This window comes from Camelus bactrianus, chromosome 23, assembly GCF_048773025.1.
Source record: "Camelus bactrianus isolate YW-2024 breed Bactrian camel chromosome 23, ASM4877302v1, whole genome shotgun sequence".
Lineage (NCBI taxonomy): Eukaryota > Metazoa > Chordata > Mammalia > Artiodactyla > Camelidae > Camelus > Camelus bactrianus.
The window spans coordinates 37,899,989-37,922,803 of record NC_133561.1 but is presented as its reverse complement, the minus strand read 5'-3'; the positions used below and the strand labels follow the sequence as shown (position 1 = coordinate 37,922,803).

At 36.5% G+C, this 22,815-nt stretch overlaps 1 protein-coding gene and 1 pseudogene across 1 annotated transcript; both read right to left on the bottom strand.

Moving 5' to 3' along the window:
- Window positions 1–9,430: 9,430 nt before the first annotated feature.
- On the bottom strand, window positions 9,431–10,358 carry LOC105076751 (olfactory receptor 4C6-like; annotated as a pseudogene).
- Window positions 10,359–21,342: 10,984 nt separating this feature from the next.
- On the bottom strand, window positions 21,343–22,268 carry LOC141574855 (olfactory receptor 4C46-like). The gene is given in 2 exon segments (XM_074352113.1): window positions 21,343–21,632; window positions 21,635–22,268. Coding segments are annotated over 2 exon segments (924 nt in total).
- Between the last annotated feature and the right edge of the window lie 547 nt (window positions 22,269–22,815).

Sequence of the window (22,815 nt, the reverse complement as noted above, 5' to 3'; positions counted from 1 at the left end):
AGCAGCAAAGATATATATATCATCTATTTTCAAAGACTTTTTCTTTCCAGGAAACATATATGTAATTACTGAACTGCAGTAAACTTCTCAGGTTTAGTAACTTGGACGTGATGAAAAACATTTATTTTGTGAATACTTCCAATGATCAAAATATACTCTTAAGATTTGCATGATTTGATAGTTCAATACATATGTGTATATAGTTTGAAATACAATTTTTAAGATTTTCAGTTTCTTAGGAAACTATGTATACATTTGGGTGTAAATGTCTCCATTGAGAACATAGATTTATGTACTATATGATGTTAAGCTATATTTAATACTATAAATTTATTTTAGTTAGTGGAAGATTTTCTCTTGTTACTCTTAGATAATGTAATCTTTCTCATAATTCATAGGACTCATTATAGCTTTCAAAAAAGAATAGCAATACAACATAAAAATTTATTCACTCTCTTTCCCTAAAGACAACTTATGTTAATATTGAGGTATGTGTATTATTTTTGAGTCTGCAGGACACTTTGCATGTATTATTTTGCTTATATTTCTTAGCAAGTTAATATTGAAGAAACATGATGTTTTGGTTGTAATACTACTCATAAGGTGGCTATGTTAATAAAAATTATCTGAATGAACAAGGTGTATATGCAGAAAAATAAACAAATCTTACTTCTTTTCCCAATTGTATAATCATATTTTCTCTTCAAGTGGAGCAGATTTGTCCGGATGTATATTTTCATTAAGATCAATCATTAATCTTCCCAGATAGTGTAGAATATCTGGGAACACATCTGCTCCTTTTCAATCTCCCCAACTGCTCTTTTGCTTACAGTGTTTCATAGCCATCTATAGAGATGCAAACTCTTCCTTTCATCTGTAAATTTAGTATAAACCATGATCCATGTGCTCCAAGCATGAACTACAGAACATGATACCAGATACTATGGGTGCTATTGTTAAGGAAGATGTTGACTATATATACTATCTTATCTCTCTTATTAATGAAATACTGCTTACTAGGTAATAAAGAGGCCAAAATATATTGGGTTTTTTGAAGACATATTCATAAAATAGTCTCTCTCTCTGAATCAGTGTTGAAATAAAATATTATCTGCCTCTAAATGGTCAATAGAATGTGGTCAAGAAAGCTTGCTATTCTGCTTCCAATTTTTAGTCTTGATTTATGGGGGGCTAAGTCTTTGGGGCAATGGATGGTTTTTATTAGTAAGTCACAATGTATGAGAAATCTTATATCCTGACTTTTATACTTGTTAAGTGGAGATTTTTTATATCATCTCAAAGTTTTTTCAACTACAATACTATCCTCCAAAAATTTCAAACATTTGAGTTGATCAGATTTTATGTAATTCATTCTTTCACTTTTAGATGTTGCTATGGAGTGAGAATTGTGTCCCTCTCCAAAATCAGAAGTTAAATACTTTATAATGTGGTGATATTTAGAGATGGGACCATTAGGAATTGATTAGGTCGTGAAGATGGAGTCCTCATCATTGAGATAAATTTCCTTTTAAAGAGATCCCAAGAACTCACTTGACCCTTCTTCCATGTGAAGACACTGCAAAACGGCCACTGTCTATCAACAGGGAAGGGACCTAACCAGATATGCAATCTGCTGGCACCTTAATCTTGGACTTTTGAATCCCTAAACCTGTGAAAAATAACTGTTTATTGTTTAAACCACCCAGTCTAAAGTTTTCTTTGTTAGTAACCAAATGGACTAAGTCAGACATTTAGTTAATTTTCAAATGTTTGTAGTTATTTCAATTGATGAGATAGAAGTCTTTATTAATTGTGTCTGTTCATTGGTCTATAATTTCCCTGAACTCAGGTAAATTTTCTTGTCTTTGTGTTCTCTGTTTCTTGAACAATACAGGGGACCCAGAATCTAGTCTATAGACTTTGTCAATTAGTTGAAACCTTGATCTAGTGAAGTGAGTAATTTTTTCAGATAAATTTTGATTAACACACTCTACATTAAAGATATATATATATAAAATATTGCTACAAATATTTACTATTCTTTGACATTTACTACAAATATTTATAATTATTGTGTCTTTTATGCTATAATTATGAATGTTCTATATAAAGATATTATTTTAACATTCTTTTACTTTTTGATTTTTTTCTATCACATCATTCTTAGTAAATTTCATAACCTAATGATTTTATCAATTTTAATCTTTTTTCAAAAATATATACAACCTTTGAAAATATTTTATTTTTTAACCCACCTATAATATATTTTTGTTTGTGATAAGGAAATAACTAAGTTAAAATGGCATAATAATCTTCCATCATAATTATTCATTTCAGTATCAATTTTAAAATTTTCTATTTAGTACATCAAGTTTTACACTGTCAAGGGTACTCATTTTGAAGTAGGGTTCCTTCTGGATATACGTCCAGGAGCAGGATTCCTGGGTTATATGGTAATTCTGTTCCTAGTCTTTTTTGGAATCTCCATACTGTTTTCTACAGTGGCTGCACCAAACTGCATTTCCACCAGCAGTGTAGGAGGGTTCCCTCTTCTCCACAGCCTCTCCAGCATTTGTCATTTATGAATTTTGGAATGATGGCCATTCTGGCTGGTGTGAGGTGATACCTCATAGTAGTTTTGATTTGCATTTCTCTGATAATTAGTGATATAGAACATTTTTTTCTTGTGCCTATTGATCATTTGTATGTCTTCCTTGGAGAATTGCTTGTTTAGGTCTTCTGCCCATTTTTGAATTGGGTTGTTTGTTTCTTTCTTATAAGTTGTATGAGATGCTTATATATTCTGGAGATCAAGCCTTCCCAAATGTTCATAGCAGCCCTATTTCCAATAGCCAAGACATGGAAACAGCCTAAACGTCCATCAACAGATGACTGGATAAAGAAGATGTGGTATATTTATACAATGGAATACTATTCAGCCATAAAAACTGACAACATAATGCCATTTGCAGCAACATGGATGTTCCTGGAGAAAGTCATTCTAAGTGAAGTAAGCAAGAAAGAGAAAGAAAAATACCATATGAGATCACTCATATGTGGAATTAAAAATAATAATAACATAAATACTAAACAGAAACAGACTCATAGACATATAATACAAACTTGTGGTTACCAAGGGGGTGGGGGGTGTGAAGGAACAGACTGGGATTTCAAAATTTGTAGATATTGACAGGCATATATAGAATAGATAAATAAGATTATACTGTATAGCACAGGGAATTATATACAAGATCTTGTGGTGGCTCACAGCAAAAAAAAGTGACAATGAAATGTGACAATGTTCATATATAACTGAAAAATTGTGCTCTACACTGGAATTTGACACAAGATTGTAAAATGACTATAACTCAATAAAAAAAAGTACTCATCTTGGGGGGTCATTCTCCTCATCTTCTCCACCTTCTCCAAAACTTTAGGGTCATTTTGTGAAGTTTGAAGACTCCCCATAAAATGTATTTAGAATGTCATAACACTACATGTTTACTTTAAGAACTACAATTTACTATTTTGTGTTTCTATCCAGGAGGAAAAAAAAACACACATTGTGAATGATTGATTGATGTCTCAATAAAAATTTATAATCATCTTCACAGAGTATACATGAATCCTGCTGTATGTTTTTCTTATTTAAAAAGAGGCCCCTCTTATTTACATTTGATTCATATTTTCAATGATCTGGTCAGAAAGGTCTTTGTGTCTTTTTCTAGCATGAAATACAGCACAGTTCTCAAAGTCTCAGGCATGTGTCTATTTTGAAACAATCTTAGGCCTGTATCAACAAATACACAGGTATGTATTACACCACAGCTCAGCTCTATATCAGACCTCATGAGAATCTCTATGGCCACTTGTACATAGATTTTCAATAGTATGTAGGTCTTTATACAATTGTGTGTGTGTGTCTAAATGTGAAGACACATAGGTGTGTATATGATGGCACATAGATCAGTATCTGACTACCTATCTGAAAGCATTTGTTTATGTACAAGTATATGTATTTGATGTGCTCACACACAGGCCTGCATCTGTCCACACATAGAGCTATTTTGCCTTTCACTGGTCTGTATCTGACAGTATATGAATTTAGGCAGAACTTGACTAAACAATTCTTCTGTCCCATGTGGCATGGACTGAGGTCACTCTCTGGCATTCAGCTGATTGCTGGGCTTGTAAGAAGGGTCAAAGATTATTTCACTTATATGAATGGTTCCTTGGCAGGGATTGCTACAAGACTGGGTTCTTCTGGGTCTTTTTCCTTCTCCATGTGATATAAGACAATGTACAATGTCTGTCCAGTGTGGTTGTCAGACTTGTAAAAGGGCAGCTTAGGGCTCCAAGAGGGAAGAGGAAAAAGCTATCAGGTATCTTAAGTCTCATCCCATCATAACATCAGGTTGAAGTCCGGGATCTCAAGCTCTAAATCCTCACTGTTTCTACACATTGAAGAAAACAGTCAACAAGATGAAAAAGTAACCTATGGGATGGGAGAAAATATTTGCAAATCATATGTTTCATAGTAAGTTAATATTTAAAATATATAAAGAACTACAACTAAATAACATCAAAAATAAATAATAAAAGTGGGCAAAGAATTTGAATAGATATTTTTCAAATAAATAGGTACTTTTCATACAAATGGCCAATATGGACATGAGAAGTTGCTCAACATCACTCATCAACAGGGAAATGAAAATCAAAATTAAACTGAGGTATCATCTTACACTCATTAGGATGGCTATATGAGATACATAGCAGACAATACATTTTGGTGAGGGTGTAGTGAAAATGGAACCCTACTATACTTCTGTGTGAATATAAATTTGTTCAGCAACTATGCAGAACAAAATGGAGCTTTTCAAAAACATTAAAAATAAAAATACCATATGGTTCAACAGTCTCATGTCTGTAAATATATCCAACAATATGAGAACAGGAATCTGCTAAGTTATCTCTACTCTCAAGTTTACTGCAGCATTATTTATAATGAGTAAGACATGGAAACAACCAAAATATCCACTAATGAATGGATAAAGAAAACACTATATATACCTTTATATATATATATATATATATATATATATACACACACACACACACATGTACATCCATTTTTGTCAAAAAAAGTATACCTTAATTCAAAAACTAGTTTTTTGTTTTGTTTTGTTTTGTTTTGTTTTTCTGGATGGAGACATAAGGGAGACACTAATAATGGCTATAGATATTTATGAAATGTTTGTAGAAAGGGAGATTTGAAAAAGGAATTTTGTGCCTCTTCAGGCTGAAATTAGATTAAATTCAATTAGGTGATTGGATTATTAAATTAAAAGTAGGCTGGTACAGGTGCTAGATTTGGTTCCTCTCTGTAGACAGATTAAATTGACTTAAATCCTGCTTTTGAATAACAGATTGTGTGAACTTCCTTGCCTCTGAGTGGTCTGCATTTGCTTTTGAAATCTTTTGTCACTTCGTTAAGTGAATACATATTCACAGTGACCTACGATCCTATTTGACTAAGTGTTTTGAAACTTTCAGATGTTGTTGACAAACTTTCTGTCAAAATCTAATTAAAGTTCTTTTGACTTTCAGTTACTTTGTGATGCTTCAGAAGGCCATCCTGACTGGTGTGAGGTGATACCTTGTTGCAGTTTTGATTTGCATTTCTCTGATAAGTAGCTATATTGAGCATTTTCCATGTGCCTCTCGGACATTTGTACTTCTTCACTGGAGAACTGCTTGTTTAGGTCTTCTGCCCATTTTTGAATTTTTTTTTTTATTAAGTGTTATGAGCTATTTACATATTCTGAAAATTAAGCCTTTGACAGTCGCATAATTTGCAAATATTTTCTCTCATTCCATAGGTTGTCATTTTGTTTTGCTCATGGTTTCTTTTGCTGTGCAAAAGCTTATAAATGTATAAGTCCCTTTTGTTTATTTTTGCTCTTATTTCTATTGCCTGGGTAGACTGGCCTAGGAGAACATTGCTAAGATTTATGTCAGAGTATGTTTTGCCTATGTTTTCTTTTAGGAAATTTATCGTGTCTTGTCTTATATTTAAGTCTTTAAGCCATTTTGATTTTAGTTTTGTGTATGGTGTGAGGGAGTGTTCTAACTTCATTGATTTACATGCTGCTATCTAGTTTTCCCAACACAACTTGCTAAAGAGACTGTCTTCTCCATTGTATATTCTTGTCTCCTTTGTCAAATATTAATTGACCATAGGTCTGTGGGTTTATTTCTGGACTCTCTATTCTGTTCCATTGATCCATAGGTCATTTTTTCTGACAGTATCATGCTGTTTTGATTACTGTGGCTCTGTAGTATTGTCTGGAGTCTGGTAGAGTTATTCCAGCTTCATTCTTTCTCTTCAATATTGCTTTGTCAATTCTGGGTCTTTTGTGATTCCATATAAATTTTAGGATTGTTTGTTCCAGTTCTGTGAAAAATGCCCTGGGTAATTTGATAGGTATTGCATTAAATCTGTAGATTGTCTTGGACAGTATGGCCATTTTAATGATATTGATTTTCCAATCCAAGAGCATGGGATATCTTTCCATTTTTTTAAGTCAACTTTAATTTCCTTAATCTATGTTTTGTATTTCTCCTCTTATAAGTCTTTCACCTCCTTGGTCATATTTATTCCTAAATATTTTATTGATTGAATGCAATTTTAAAAGGAATTGTTTCTTTACTTTCTTTTCCTGCTAATTCATTGTTTGTGTGAAGAAATACAATTCATTATTGTGTGTTAATCTTGCATCCTGCTGTATTGCCAAATTATTTTATCAGGTCTCATAGTTTTTGTGTGGAGCCTTTAGAGTTTTCTACATATAGTATCATATCATCCACATATAGTGACAATTTTATCTCTTCTCTTATAATTTGAATTCCTTTTATTTATTTTTCTTGCCTGATTACTGTGACTAGGACTTCCAAGACTATGTTGAATAGAAGTGGTGAGAGTGGGCATCCTTGTCTTGTTTCAGATTTTAGTGAGAAGGCTTTCAGTTTTTCACCATTAAGTATGCTGGCTGTAGGTTTGTTATAAACAGCTTTTATTATGTTGAAATATGGTCCCTCTATACCCACTTTGGTAAGTTTTTTTTCTTTTTTTAATCATAAATGGGTGTTGAATTTTATCAAATGCTTTTTCTGCATCTATTGAGATGAGATGATCATGTGGCTTTTGTCTTTTCTTTTGTGGATATAGTGTACCACATTGATTGATTTGTGTATGAAAGGAGGATGCATTCTTGTGTAGCCTGCACACCTAATAATTTTGTAATGAGGTTTGTTTTTACTATGGATGGTTGCCATGTCTTTCTTCCATGTGTGTTGGCTGTTATTCCCTTGATTGTAGATGTGGGCAGTGTTGTGGTGACCAGAACCTTCCCTGCTTATTGAGTGGGGCCTCCTTTTTGTTCTGTGGTTCTCATGGCTCTGACAGGGGCCAGATCTTTCCCCCTTTTGGTGGAATGGAGGCTTCCAGACCTGTTTCTGAGCTGTGGTGCATAGCTGGTGGGGTTTGAGTGCTTTAAGTACTCTTTGTTGACTCTGCCTTTGTCCCTGCTTTGACCACGGGAATGTCAGTGCTCTGCTCTAGTGTCCCCCAGGTTCTCTGCTCTCAGTGCTACAAGTGCAGTTTTGCTGACTTCTGGGTGGCACACCTGGATCATGGTGCTCTGTCAGGTCAACACCAGCTCCAGCACCTTGCTAGTCTTAGAGTCCTGCACTGGTAGTGCCCCCAGCCCTCAGTGACTGCATGTTAGTGCTACTGTGTCAGTGCTGCCCCCAGCACCAAACATCACCCCTACACTCACCCCAATGCACAGACCCTGCTCTCTCATTCCAGCGATCCTCAGGTTGGGCCACTAGGTCAATTCTGTCCCAAGTGCCACATCTGCAGATGTAGGTGGGCTCGCAGTAAATGGCCACACCAGCCTTTTCCCCAACGGCATGCCAGAACTCCACTCTTTGCTCATTTGTCTTAGAGACTCAGGTCCACAAAAACACCTGCAGAGCAAAGGGGTCCCCTCTGCTTGGGGTTGTAAACAAATCTCATTCCTGTCTATGAAGCTTAGGAGCCCCTGGGTACAGATTCAAGTTTCAATCCCACCTCAGCCTGGGAGCCGCACACCAGTGGATACACTGGCCTGGGATGAGCCCTGCATCTCTTCTCCCAAGAACGTGCCAGCAATGCTGCTGCAGGTCTGCGGAGACAAAGCTATGACCCAGCTGCATCGCACCCGGCTTCTCCCCAAAATGTACACTAGTAGTGTTACTTGCTTTGTTTCTTCTTTTATTTTTAATGGGTGACACACACTATTCTGTTCTGTATACCCTCCAGGCCACAGCACCTGAGGCTGCCACTGTACAGGCTGTGTCTGTGCAGTCAGCCCCACTCCTCTGTCTCAGGCAGCCTGTCCCAGCCCACACCTGCCAGCTGGCATCGAGGGTTGGGGGTCACAGGGGCCCTTTGTTCCAGTTTCACTTAGGGCTGCTGTGCACAGATTCAAGCCTCAGAGCTTACCCCTGTGTCCCTGCTGACCTCTCCATTGGAGATGGGGAGTCCCAGCATAAGAGCGCTTTTTCTCCTTTGCTTCTTCCTCCTCATGGTACAGGTTGTGCACTAATTTCCTGGTTCTTCTTTTTTTATCCTGCCAGACTTGTGACAAATTTTGTCTTTTGAAATAGGTGATGTTCTGTCAAAGTTCAGCAGGTGTTCTGAGTAAATGGTTGGGTCCCTGGATGTCTCTCTTGGAGTATTCATGAGAGAAGGTTAGCTAAGAGCATCATTCTGCTCTGCTATCTTGTCTACTCCCTAAGCTAAGCTACTTTTAAATTTATATCCATTCAATACTATTTATTAAGCACCTACTAGGAGAACAGCAATATTCTACCCTAGCATGAACAAATAAACATAACCCCTGACCTCACAGGGATTACCACCTTGTGGGGAAAACAGAGAAAATGAAAGCAGCAAATAACTTAGGTTAGTTTGTGATTGTTGATATTCAGGATAAAACCAGATGAAGAGAATTACTGAGGGGAGCTAGAGAAAGTCATCAGGAAAGATTCATCTAAGAAGGTTGAAGTTCAACTGAAAGTGGAAAAAATGAGATTTGGACAGGCAAGTGAAAACTCTGGAAAAGAGCACTCCAGCAGTAAGCTGCATAAGAAAAACAAAATCTAGAACTGAGAAATGCTTGAATTATTGAAAAAGCAGGTTAAAAAAGGAGAGAGACAGAGACAGAGAAATGTACTGGAGATGTGGGCAGTAACATGATCTTAACCTGACTCGCATGATTAAAACCTGTCATTGGCTGCTGTCTCCTCAAAGGATTGGAATAAATTGGGATGGGGAGGGTAACATCTCATTGTCCTTCAGAAAAGATTGGTTCTAGCTTATAAGTTAATGACTACACAAGGTCCCTTCCTTCATCCACAGTTTCCTCGTGGCATTTTTCACCTCTGTGTTCCTCAAGGTGTAGATCAATGGATTTAACGTAGGTGCAACAATGGTAAAGGACACAGCCATTGTCTTGTCTATGGGGTAGGTGACCACAGGTCTCATGTACAAGAAAATGCATGGCACAAAGAACAAGACGACCACCGTGAGGTGGGAGCCACAGGTGGAGAGAGCTTTACGCCGTCCTTCAGAGCTGCAGGTCTTTAGGGAGCAGAGGGTGACCACATAGGAGGTGATGAGGATAAGAAAGATGGACACACACATCACCCCATTTTTGAGGATGACTAAGAGGCCCAGGATGTGGGTGTCCATGCAGGCCAGTTTCAACAATGGAAACAAATCACACATAAAGTTGTCTATGACACTGGGGCCACAGAAGGGGATTTGATACATGAAGAGAAGCTGTATAACTGCGTGGAAAAATCCCACCAGCAAGGCCCCTCCCAGCAACAGGCAGCACACCCGAGGCCTCATGATGATCATGTAGTGCAGCAGCTTACAGATGGCCACGTAGCGGTCATAGGCCATGGCAATGAGAAGGATGATTCCCACTCCACCAAAGAAGTGCTCTGCAAAGAGCTGGGTCATGCAGCCTTTGAGGGAGATGACAGTGCTCTCAGAGAGGGAGTCCACAATCATCTTGGGGGCAATGACAGAAGATTAGGTGGCATCCATGAGGAACAAGGAGGAAAGGAAAAAATACATAGGTGATCTCAGACTCTGATCTGTGACCACGGTTACCACAATGAGGAGGTTTCCCAAGATGGGACACATACATGATTAGAAACACAGCAGAGAGTATTTTCCTCAGCTCTGGATTCTTTGTAATGCCCAAAAGGATGAATTCAGTCACGTTGTTGGGATTCTCCATTTACTGTGGACTGACGTAAACTTATCAGTCTGAGCTGGAAAATCTACAAAGAATGTTATTTTTAATTAGGTATAACTGAAAGTTTTGGACATTCTTTTGCACTCTGTCTCATACCGTCATGTCCTATCTTTTTACCTGGACACCAATTCAGCAACCAGCTGATAAAAATTATATCCTGAGACCAGCTTGATCCTACTAATCCATCCAAAATCTTCTATCTCCAGTGTATATCTAGCTATCCTTCCTGACACTTGTTGCTTGAGACATTTAGAAGACCATTCTTCATCACTGTGGTGCAAACACATACCTGATAATATGAATAATTAATATATCTCAAGGAAATCCTAGATCTTTAGTAGGAGGAGCCAGTGGATAAACGGTAAGCAACTTACTACAATCTTAGATTCACTATCTTTCCTTCCCTGTTTCACTCTCCCCCATTCACTACCTCCCTTCTGTTTTCCAAAATGAACCACCTACACTCAAGCCCTTCTCTCAGACACTGTCCTTCAAGAACCCCAAGCTAATGATCTGACCTTAATTATCACTAGACACACCTAATAACCAAGAACTTGGAAAAATTCATCTTATTTCATTTATGTATTTCATATAATTATCAATCACCTAAAATATGCTCATTGAAGATCTTACAAGACAGATAGGTTGTAGCCCAAGGACTCTTCACTTATTAAGAACTGTACTCTTTCCATCTATATTTCTTCCCCTCAAATTGGAATATTATTATTACTGTGAATATTCAATAAATCCCTACTCTGTACCAAGCAATGGAATATTCTGTGAGACAGTTTCTTCATTTTAGAGATGACACTGAGTCAAAAAGTCATGAAAAAAATGAAACCACATACCCACAGGTAGTAAATATTGAAGCCAAGTTCAAGTCCAGCTTTTCCTGAATCAAAATCAACACCAATAACAAGTGATATTGCTTCTTTTATGATGAGTGCTTGGTGTGGAATAGATACTGATCATTTAATAACTTCAATATCACAACATTCCACTGAGATAAATATATGCTTCCTGTGCTTATTTCATTCAATAGTTATATAATAAAATTCAGTGAGAAATCCAATGATAATTCTACAATAAAGACCATGTTTTATTTATAAATATAATCCAATCCTGAAACTACAAGTTATAACCTTTAACTAAGTTTTCAAGATTCTAATTATTTTCCAGATATGCAAAATTGAAAAAAAATACCTTAAATCTCTTTCTCTGCTCCAGGAAGACCCAGATCCAACTTGTCCAACACCATCCTTGCAGATAAGCTTGAATCAGTGTCAATCATTTATTCCATTTTTTTGTGTGTGTGTAGAGCCACACCCAGATGAAACAAAGGATTCTAAATAATAGTGAAAAAAGCAATAAAACATGACTCATCTATTTTGTACTCCCTATGTACCAGCAAGTTGCTTGGTCTGCTATTTGCATTATTACATCTTTTTATCACACATGGGATGGGTACTGTCACAAATTTTACCTTGAGGATGAGGACAATAAAGCTCAGACACATTATGCTTCTCTTCTGAAATATGTGGAGATTACAAATCCAGGTAATCTCATTTTGAATCACAAATTCTAAGTGTTACACTACACCAATGAATAGTGAACAATAGTCTCAACTGGCTAAATACAAGTGATATTAAAGTCAAATGATGTGGTAAAAGAACTGGTTCAGTAGCAAAGTTCTCTTTGCTTGGGATACTTAAGCAGAGGCTGTCTGTCCCTTGATGAGAATGTAGTTGAGATCATTGCTTTAAATGGGGATGTAAACTACAGGTTCTCTAAGAAACTTCTCAACACTCAAAGACCCATTCTTAGACTCATTTCTCTTATTAAACAAAGGATATATTTTCCAGGACACTTTGCAAATCTGCAGTTTAGATTAACTCCAACCTCTCCCATATCCAGGCCAAGAAATTAAAAAAAAAGAAAAAAAGTTAATAGCCCTATGGGAAGAAAAAGGACATATTCTCAAAAAATCAGGGTATTTTCAAGGACAATTTTCATATCAGTTTTAACTCCTTATGTGGATGTTTAGGGATAGATAATTGATTCTCTATCCACAAAATTTTGAATGGTGTGCTGTGTGCATACCAATTATTTAATTAAATTTATATAAATCCATGAAATTGAATTCATTTAAAGAAAATTTCACTGAGCCACGGCACCCAAGCAAACTGGTGCTAGCCTATGTCTCCAGAACCGAGTACGGTTCTCAGAGCCTGGCTGCCATTCCTCTGACAGTGAGGCTCAGAATCCCATTTCGCATCTTCCATCTTTACCATTTTTATCCCTAGACATGTTTTAGCCAAAACCAAGAGCTGGACCATACCTGGACTCCCAGTTGAATGTTGAATCACTGCCTTCAAATCCTCTTTGTGATGTTGTCTGTTTCCTTCCAGTGTTCCTGTGAAATGCCATTGCTCAAAAGAGTGCTCATATAAAGAAGTGAGGAATTACATTTCATCAATTGTCTAATTATTACCTAGACTGTATATATTTCTGTTTCATAGCATGTATATTAATGCAAAAGATTCAAGGCAATGCCTTCTCCATAAAGAGGGAGACAAGACTGCATGAGCACTCCTGAAACAATGCACGTACAAAATAAGTTCCAGAAGGGAAAATATCAGTATGATCTACAAACTTCAAAAAAGATGAAGTGAGCTAATCCTTGACACGAGCATTGAGAATATTACAAATTTGTAAATTTAGAAACTGAACAAGAAGGACAACTATACAAAAAAGGCATGAAGAAAGAAGGGGAAACACGGTGTAGAGTCAAAATTCAGGGACTTTTGACATCAGAAAACCTGGGTTTCATTATGGACCTTCCAGGGATATAATTAACCAGAAGTTATTTATTCCCCTAAATCTCAGTTGCTTTTCAGAGTTGTGGTATTAAACATTAAGTTCCTAGAATTATAGCTTAAATTTTAATATTCAACCTTATAAACAGTAAAATGTAATAAGAATGTGAACTTATATTCGTTTAAATGTTTATTAAGTAGTATAATGGCCTGGCACGTTTTGTGTTTCTCATAAAACTTAGTCCCATTCCCACCCCCCCATTAATCCCGGGTATGAAGTGTCTTGAGTAGATGCACCCAGCCAGACTGGAGTTCAGTTAGGGATGGGTAGTAAGAGCTATAATCCTAAAGAAATCTGTGTAAATTTTTGAATTTTCACATTAGAGTTACTTCTGTGTTCTGAGTACTTATAATAAGTCAGACAACCTCTCTGTGCCTCACTTTTATTCTCTGTAAAATTAAAAAAAAAAGACACCTATTGTGCAATTTTGTTGTAAAGAATAAGTGATTTTCTAAACATAAAATGCTTAGACCAGCTTCCTTATTTCTTTTCCCAGCAAGAGGAGGATGATACAGACCACAAACTATTTTAAAACAGGTCCCTTGCCTATGGACCATGTGTTTACATATGTTTGCATTAAATGCTCCATGGCCAGCAGGATATCAGTCCAATGACTCCTCCACACTTGGCAACATATAGCTTTTTAAACTGACTTTAAGAGAAAATTCTTCCAAACTTGTTCTCTAAAACACAATTTTAACAAAAAGTATAATAGTTCAAATAAAAATAATATACTTTTATAAAAATTTAAAGTAAATTTAAAATGGACCCAAGGAACATAGTTTATATAGGTAGATAGAGTGACAGAAATTTAAAGTCCAAGAACCTCTCCCAACCATAAGTGCTCATTCTCATTCAACCCTTTATTAACAACTTAGTAAATGCTCCTTAGAGTTGCATTTGTATGTAGGTATATACGCAGTCATGTATGTGTTTTACTCTATGTCAAAGTACATAAGTATATACTAATGCATTTGAAATTCTAGTTGCACTTTGTACGGGCACTATTTGTCAGTACTTATGATTTTTCCTTCGTTTTAATTGCTACATATCATTCCATTTTATGGTTACCACATGATTCCTTTAATAAGTCCATGTTTGCTCAAAATTTATTCTAATAGTTTGCCTTATACACAGGGTTACAATGAACATAACTTACAGAAATCACTACTTGCTTGTTTGAATATTTCTGTTGGAGAAATCTATGTCATCACCAAACAAAACAAATATGCATAGATTTAAATTTGGTAGATCCTGTAACACTGCTCTCAACATCCTGAAGCATCTTTCATTCCCATAAATTGTGTATTAAAGAGTAATTTTCCCCACAGCCTTACAGACACTAAATATTATCAACATTGAATATATACTTTTTTTAAAAATGAGGTAAAAATTTAAATCATTTTAATTTACATTCATTTAATCATTCATTCACAGAATTTCACTGTGAGATAAAAAATGAATGTTGGCCTCCAGATAAAGCTAAATTAAATGCAATGCAATATCTATATAGAGATATATAATCTATACACATATCTAAGTGTCTAACTCAAACTAACAACAATAATATATTATTTAGTATATCTTATGTATTAGAAATTTTTCTAATATTTTATACATGTTTTCTCACTTCATCTTCACAATTAGCTATGATGAGACATACAGTATGGCTGAGATGAAGCAAAATAATTAATGTGCTTAAGAATATACAGTTAGCAAGTAATAAATACTGGATTTGAATCCAAGGAGACAACTTTAGAGTTGATTGTGTTTCTTGTGTCTAAATTTCTTATGGAGCTAGATGATTTATTCAGTAAAATCCTGGATAGCAGGAGGGTGACAGCAGTGTATTTAGGGAGTGTCCCTGTGTTGTCATTTTTAAGGAGCAGTAGGGCCTTGTGCTGCTCACAAGGCCTGTGCACTGAGCATGTGCATCACTAAGACTGTCTCTAGTGCAGGGCTTTGCAGGCTTATTTCAGTCAGTTAGTCTTCCTAACTCACTGTGATTTCCTTGAAAGATGAATAGACATGGAATTATCTACAGTAGAACTTTCCCTGGAAAAAAATTAATATGCATTTGTAGATATAAAAATTAATTCTGTCTTGGAATGCTTCCAAAGGGAACAAGCTTAATTCCTGAGCAACCTAATGCATCACCCATAGCACTGACTTACATGTATATACATATATGCATGCACATATATATTTAGTTCAATGTATTAGTTTCATTAAATAACTATAATAAATATATACTGACCAAAACAGAAAGTCTTTCCAAAACTGATTAGTGAAAGAATAAAGTTAAAGGAAGTTGGTACCAGAGGAACACAGAAATATATACTATATATATTATTATTATATATATTACTTATATAATACATATACAGAGAAAATTGCTGAAAAAGTGGGAAACATAAAATCTGTCTTGAAGTGTCCTATACATTCCAGCTACTCCTGTTCCTCCTTTTCCTAACATATCATCTCTGAAACATAAACAAACACTTATTTACTAATCTCATAATCTGGATAGAGTCCAAAAGGTAAACACTTAAATTTCCATAATGCCAACCAAGAGGAATGTAAATTAAGCTAAAGACTGTCGATAGCTCAAAGCTCTCCATCTTGAGGCTAAAATTTGTTTATACAGAAAAAACAGGTGATCTAGTAGCACATTTAAAATATAGTTGTGCATGTATACAAGTGATTCAATTATTTCAGTGATTTCAAAATAGTACTTCAAATTAATAATATCATGTTTAATACTCAAAACATTTCTAAAATCACCTCCACAACTCAGTCTGATGTGGTCTCTGTGACCTCTAAAACCAGCCACCTCATGGTCCCTGTAAGTGTGAGGCAGAGATTGTAAAAGTAAATTTTCTAGAATCAAGTCAGGGTAACCAAAGGCCTCACCTCATCAAGGATGTACTCATACAAAGTTTTATGTACAAAAAAGGTAGGACTCATAATACATTAGCATTTCAACTTAGCAATTCCTAACACTGAAGTGAGTAAATCGGGACTTACACTGGAAACAAATCATCCAAATACTTAGTGGGAAGTTATTTTGACACAACCAGGATTTCTACTATTTTTGAAGAATTTTCAAATGACACAGGATTTCAACATGTGCAGACTTGCATCATTTCACCTGCATCCCTCTGAGGCTGTGTCTCTGCTGACCGAGGCACTAATCATCATACCAGTGAATGTCCATCTGTCCCTGTGATGATCCACTTCTCCCAGGGGCAGAGCTTCACTGGAGACATGCCAACCCAATGCTCTACCAGCTCAAAGCCAGATCAAGGTATTAAAAGTTCACTTATTTTTTCCACAACTAAACTCTCTTTTTCAATAGAAGAATGGCCACACGATGATCCATCTCCCTGTATTAACAAATGAAAATGTCAGTAGGACTTGTTTTTGGCCACCTAGCTGGTACCAGAACTGAATTTTTCTGTCACCCAATCTGGTGCTGTCTACATCTCTCAAGGCTATTATTAAAATTGTGTCACATCTAACTGCAGGACAGTTGCCATAATAAAGGATTTTAAAATGTTTCTTAGCCAGAAAAATAACTAAATCTTTTCTCACTGCAAAAGAATTAGTATTATCAAATGATTTGTTTTCAACTTAGAAATATTTGGGGTTATAGCCTTCATTCATTTCTACCTTTAAAAGTAAAAGTACCAATACCGTACACTTAATAATACCCTTCATAGATTACAACTGGGTCATTAATATATTTGACCGTACACTCTGGGAAGTCCCTGGAGAAGGAAGACTCTTCCAGTTTTACTGAATATGATCCTCACAGGTGACTGGCCAACCTCTTTGTTTAGATTGCCCTTACTAAGATTCTAAGTTACCCCATATGCTAATGTAATTATTCAGACAAGGTTCAAGGCAATATTCCTCAACTGTTTTTCCACTATTGCCCCACAAAGGTGCTTTTTTTTGGCATTTAGACCCTTAGTCACTTCACCCTCTAAAATAGTAATGCTACAAACGTACAACTTATTTTTATGATTTATTTATATCTGTGTATTATATATAAATACATATACAGTAAAAAAATATTCATACCCCCCCAAACAATTTTTACCTACTTGGGAGAAATAGCACTCCCGTCAAATGCACGTTTTAAAAAACAAACATTTAAAAAAATAGAAGGGGTTTAATGTGCTTATTTAAATTTTGACCATACTGAAATTCTGTGGTGCTTCAACTACACAAATCTATACCCAAGGCTTCTCATTTATCAAATCCATTACTAGCAAAATTATATTTTTGTTTTTTCTTTTTTTGTTTACCTGATTATTACCCATCTACTCCTTACTGGAATTTACTTTCCACACAAAATACAACCCTGTTTGTATAATTTTACCTTGTATACCCAGCTCCTACAATTCTCTTCCATTATAGGCACTGAACAGTCTTTTTTGGTTCAATAAGTCAAAATTTCCTAAGCTGAACTGGCCATGGAGCCACTTTCCCAGTAATAAATGCTAACAGAATGGGACAACAAGGGGAAAAGCCCAAGGGAAATAGCACCTATTCAGCTGTTGAAGGTGCTACCCTCAGTCCCAAATAGAGGATCAGTCTCCTCGATGATTGAGTGGCTCACCTTTCCTCCAAATATCTCTTTCACCCAAGTGTCACTTCCTTTGAAATTCAACCATTTGAATTTCATTTCTTGAGCCTGTTACATCCCACTTTTCATGATGCCCACGAAGGGTAGTATATCTGCACAAATGAGATCATTACATGGCTTTTGGCTGACATGAGAGAAGTCAAGAGAGTGCAAGTATCCTGTTAAATGGAAGTTGACATGTAGCTAAAGAGAAGAAACCCCCTCACCCAGCCCCCATAAACATAAATAAATAAATAAGGGAAGAACACCCAACAGCAATCTTCACAGTGTAGCCAAGATCAGATCCGAGCTTTGGTGTTTTTACATCATGACACTGTTGTGGGTGAATACGTTCTTCCCTTGCACAGGAAAGAATTCGAGAGCAAAGCATGGCAAAGTGAAAGCAAGTTTATTTAGAGAGATACACACTCCACAGAGTGTGGGGTCTGTCTCAATCTGAAGGGAAAACAGCTTAGGAGATACACACTCCATAGGCAGAATGTGGGCCGTCTCAGAAAGGGAGAGAAGATGAAGGGTGTGGGGTGTTTAGTTTAAAGTGAAAGTAGGTACACAGTCCATAGACAGAGTGCGGGCCGTCTCAGAAGGCAAGAGAGACAGCGACCACGAGGTGCAGACTTGTTAGGTTTCAAGGACTCGGTATTTTCATATGCTAATAAATAGGAGGATTATTCCAACTACTTTGGGGAAGGGGTGAGGATTTCCAGGACACACCCCCCCACCCACTTTTTGACCTTTTATGGTCGGCCTAAAAATTGTCATGGTGCCTGTGGGCATGCAATTAGGCTCAAGGTCTACTGGAAGTTGAATCTTCCACCATCTTCATTCTAACCAGTTTGTCCCATCCTCAAGTGCTGTGTCATTCCTTCAGTGGTTGTGCCCTGCACCCTTTCCTCCCACTTCAGTATCAAGGAATAACGTGAAGTAGGAAGAGTGAGGAAACAAAGTCTGAAAGATGATACTGTTACTTATCTTCATTGAGTCTTATTTACTTCTTGTATGAAATGGAGTAAAAACCTCGCTAATGATACCTTTGCTATATTAAGAAAATTAAAGTATGTAAAGAACCTATCAAAATGTATGCCTCATGGTTGGCCTTCAACAATAATTAGCTCATTCCCTTCAACTAATGCCTAATATTTTCACTAAATTAAAAGTCCAGATTAAACCAAAGTATCCTGACACAACATATCCAAACAATACTCATCTCATTAATTTCAGAAGAAACATACTTACTTCCTTCTAGGTTTTTTCTTTAAAGAATCGGAAATAATCAGATAGCAGTTTGTCCTCAGGAGAGATTTTTGATGGTGAGTGTAAAGAAACATCTTAACAGGGCTTAAACTTACTCACAAATTAGCAAGACTTAAACAACTGAGAACTCCAGAAAGTCTTACATTTTGTCCTTCAGTTCTTGTATCTTCCAAGTTTGCTTTTGACAATGTATAATTTTGCCTCAGTAATCTCAGCCCCCTTGCTCCCCTTCAGTGAGCCCTTGTTATAGCCTCTAAGACACAATCATTGGCCTTAGTTTCCCTCTTCAATTCCTCTGTTTGGTCCTAGAGTAAAAATGACTGTTACTCAATACTTTACCTATCCTTACACCTGGATTACTCTCATCTCCTACCTAAGAGTCATAAGACAAAATGAACTACATGTCATTTAGTCTAGATTCTGTTGAAATGGTTAGTTCCCACCAGCAATTGTAAACTTGATCATTTTATAGATGAAATGATGACTATATCATCTTCCAGGCTTAGATTTTGGAGAAAATGTTCTGTTTCTTATGAATTTGAGACAGCCATGCACATTTTAGTAAACACAGTTGCCCCAGTACCATGCTCTGGCTTTATTGTATTGTCAAATTATGGAAAGAAGTAGCTCCATTTGACCAGCAAGTTTGTGAAGGTACATTTGTGAGAAATAACATGAGTTGGAGTGTTGCAATCAGAGAAAGTCTAATTTATAAAGAGTTATGTAATAATACGGAATGATCTAATATTCTCCACATGTATAGAGTAGAGTTGCAGGTATCCCTCACCTTCCAAAAGTTCGCTTGAGCCACTTTGCTTTAATGAAGGCCAACATTAGGACTTGTTTCCACTGACTGAAAGAAATCAGTAGGGGTTGTTTGCTTTAAAACTTTTTTGTTACCATATTAATGTTGATCTTTTGTAAAAGTGAAGTGACATAAGTCAAAATTTCAAAAAGAGGAAAAACTTGTAGTGCTGAAATTAATACCTACAGATGAGACAAGGCTACAACAAGTTTGACAACATTTTCTGGAAGGTCAAAGTGAATCATTAAGACTTTTAATATATATATAACTTTTCTTATCTATAAACAGAAACATACCAGATACAATTGTGATTCATTGAAAGTAAGACTGAGTTTTAAAGACCTAACTGGAATTTTGTAGCTAAAACCTTTGAAAGGAAGGTGCATTTCAGTGTAATAGTTTCTGGCACAATTTATAGGGTAAGCATGTGTGATGTGATGCAAGTAATTAGTAAAATTCTCTTGGCTTCAATTTGCTTCTCTGTAAAACGGGACCCTAATAATGGAATTACCAGTTTAGTGCATGGATGAATCAACTGAAGTGAAGATGTCTGATAGATAATAAGGTGTTCATTTAGTGTAAAAGTATGTATCAGACCTATAGACTAATAGCTTTGAAACCAAAATATATACCTTTTTGTTTAATTGAATGAAAGTAAGTTTACACTTTTTGTTTCACATGGCTCCTGAAGTCTTAATATCACAAAAGTAAACATTTTCTTTATAGTCAAGAAAAATTGTGAGCCATAGGGATGCTTAAGAATTTAAAACCAAATTAATAGGAATCTGTAATTTCTGGTTTATTTGTTGTGCTATGAAAAGATAGAAAGGAGAGAGAGATTTTGAATTATTCTTTCCTCCTTTTGTGAGGTCTCCCTTTTTGCTTTTGGTAAATGCATAGTGCAAGGGGAAAAAATCAGCAGTGACTCCTTCAAACAACTGTCTCTTCCCCACGTACCTATCTAAGAATTTCTATTCCTTACTTACTTTGCCAAGAATAACCAAAAACAAGAGTTCTGAGATGAAGGTGCTATGGAAAAGCCAATTTCATCCAACAAACATATATGAAAAATTTGGCAAAGTAGCAGTAAGACTCTGGAGTAAAATATATTCTACAATCAAACTAGCAGTTTATTGTTGTTTTTACCATTGGTTATTCTGAAGCTATGAACATGAACATTAAAACTTTGGTAAAGTGCATTACAAGTCATCAAAATGCCTAATGAGTGTCTCGTCAAAATAAAATACTCAACAAAATTTAGTCTCTGAGCCATTTTTTTCTGTCAGTGACTGCAAAATTTCTTATTTTTTTTCACAATTTACAACATGTATAACCCTCCCATGTATATAAATCATGAGTTTCTTGGCATCATGAACAGCCTAAGTTACTCTCCTCTTCAACAAACTCCTCATGGCATTTTTCACCTCAATGTTTCTCACTGTGTAAATGATAGCATTTAACATAGGAGTGAGGATTGCAAAGAACATAGTTACCAACTTGTCCACAGGATAGGTGGCCACAGGACGTGCGTAGGTGAATATACATGGGACAAAAAAGAGTATCATAAGTGTAAATTGGGAGCCACATGTTGAGAGGGCCTTGTGCCGTCCTTCAGAGCCGTGGGATTTCAGGGAGCTCAGGATGACTATGTAGGAGATGAGTAGCATAAAAAAATGAGTAAGAACATGCCCCCACTGTTAGCAGTCATTACCACCCCAAGCCTGTAGGTGTCGCTGCAGGGAAGTTTCAACAGTGAGAAGAAATCACACCTGAAGTGGTCAATGACATTGGGACCACAGAAGGTCAAGTCAAATGCAAAAACAAACTGCACAGTGGCATGTAGGATCCCCCCAAGCCAGGCCACCACCACCAGGAACTGGCAGAGCCACTGTTGCATGATGGTCATGTACTGAAGAGGCTTGCAGATTGCCATGTAGTGGTCATAGGCCATGACAACCAGGATGATGATCTCTGATCCTCCTAGGAAATGTTCCACAAAAAGCTGAGTCATGCAGCCACCCCAGGAGATGGTTCCCCTCTGGTACAGTAGGTCAATGAGCATTTTAGGAGTTGTGACAGAGCTGAAGAGGACATCTATGAAGGACAAGTAGGGGAGAAAGAAGTACATGGGAGCTGAAAGTACAGGGCTGAGGGAGATGGTGATGACCATGAGCAGATTGGCCAACACTGTAAATAAGAAAATGAGCAAAAAGACAATAAACAGTATTTTCTGCAAGTGTGGATTCTGCGTGATTCCCAAGAGAACAAACTCAGTCACGTTGTTGGAAGGCATGAGGAGATCCATTCAGCAAGTTACACCTTCCTGGGGACTCAATTATCTAAAAGAATAGGGAATGATACTTATTAATCATGAAAGAATTGTGATCTGAAATTTTTGGTAAAAGAAAAAGCAGTCACTGTACCTGTGGATCATGTCCCTGACACTCCTGCCTCAGTGCTTGTTTCAGTTCTCTCTTACGTCCTCCATGATGTTCCCATCTCTTCAGACACCTCGTACCTGTCACCTGTAAAACATCTATAGGGCAACATTTGGTCAGTAATTTACTGAGAAAATCCTAGGCTGTCTACACAATATCTGGATTCTCTTTCTTGTTCCAGCTCCATGTGACTCTGCTAAGTCATCTCTGTGTTCCATGGTTTTGATTCCTCCTCTGTGTCTGTGGGCTTGCAAATTGTAATTCTCAGGTGTATATTGTAACCTGAAAGCTGCTGCACACACGTAAGAGTTATTTCCTCTTCCATGAGAATTTATATTTGAATCCTCACTTTAACTGTGGAAAGAAAGATATCATCAATAAATATCTACCATAAGCAGGTACTTTTGGGAAATG